This window comes from Penaeus monodon, chromosome 22, assembly GCF_015228065.2.
Source record: "Penaeus monodon isolate SGIC_2016 chromosome 22, NSTDA_Pmon_1, whole genome shotgun sequence".
NCBI lineage: Eukaryota > Metazoa > Arthropoda > Malacostraca > Decapoda > Penaeidae > Penaeus > Penaeus monodon.
The window spans coordinates 17,980,365-17,980,970 of record NC_051407.1 but is presented as its reverse complement, the minus strand read 5'-3'; the positions used below and the strand labels follow the sequence as shown (position 1 = coordinate 17,980,970).

The window sequence follows — 606 nt, the reverse complement described above, 5'->3', positions numbered from 1 at the left end:
CTCTTATGCAACAAAACAAGCACATTTTAAATTATTTACAACGTTATGCTTATCTTCAAACAAATACATAATTCTCTCTGCATAGTTACCTTCAATGTCACCATGATCATTGAAGACGTTAACCAAAACGGGAAGAAAAGGGCGGAGAAGTAAAGTACCATTTGAAGAGGTAAGCTTGAAACGACCTCGTTACCTGCAAGAAAGAACTGTCAGTTAATATAAAAAAAAGTTCTACTGAATGTAATTTTTTTAATAATTTCTTATCATCATGTTAGTATTTGGCAAATATGCAATTATTTTCCAAATCAGATTAGGTTGTAGGATTTTCTCTTCATTAAAAAGTCCATATTTTAAATCACTTGGCAGACCTGTATTTACAGTTATCTGTAATCATCAGAAAACAAAGAAGCACTGATGAATAAGTGAAAAGGATTAACAATGTACTTATGATCTTTGATATGAAACTAAACAATATGAATGAAAGAACTTGTATGATTTTCTAAAGAATATCTAATCTAGTTTTCATTTACTACTGCTTTAGGCTACTATGGTAAACTTTTACTGGGACTTAGTTAAACTGGTCTGTATACGGTCCTGGACAGGTAG

The 606-nt window shown here is 31.2% G+C and overlaps 1 protein-coding gene across 1 annotated transcript in view; it reads right to left on the bottom strand.

The window, feature by feature from the left end:
* The window catches only part of LOC119587585 (transmembrane protein 17-like), a gene marked incomplete at its 3' end in the record, with an annotated part of 3,837 nt that overhangs the window by 776 nt on the left and 2,455 nt on the right, over window positions 1-606 (bottom strand). Inside the window, 1 exon segment of the mRNA XM_037936298.1 lies at window positions 90-193. Coding sequence (XP_037792226.1) covers window positions 90-193 — 104 coding nt within the window.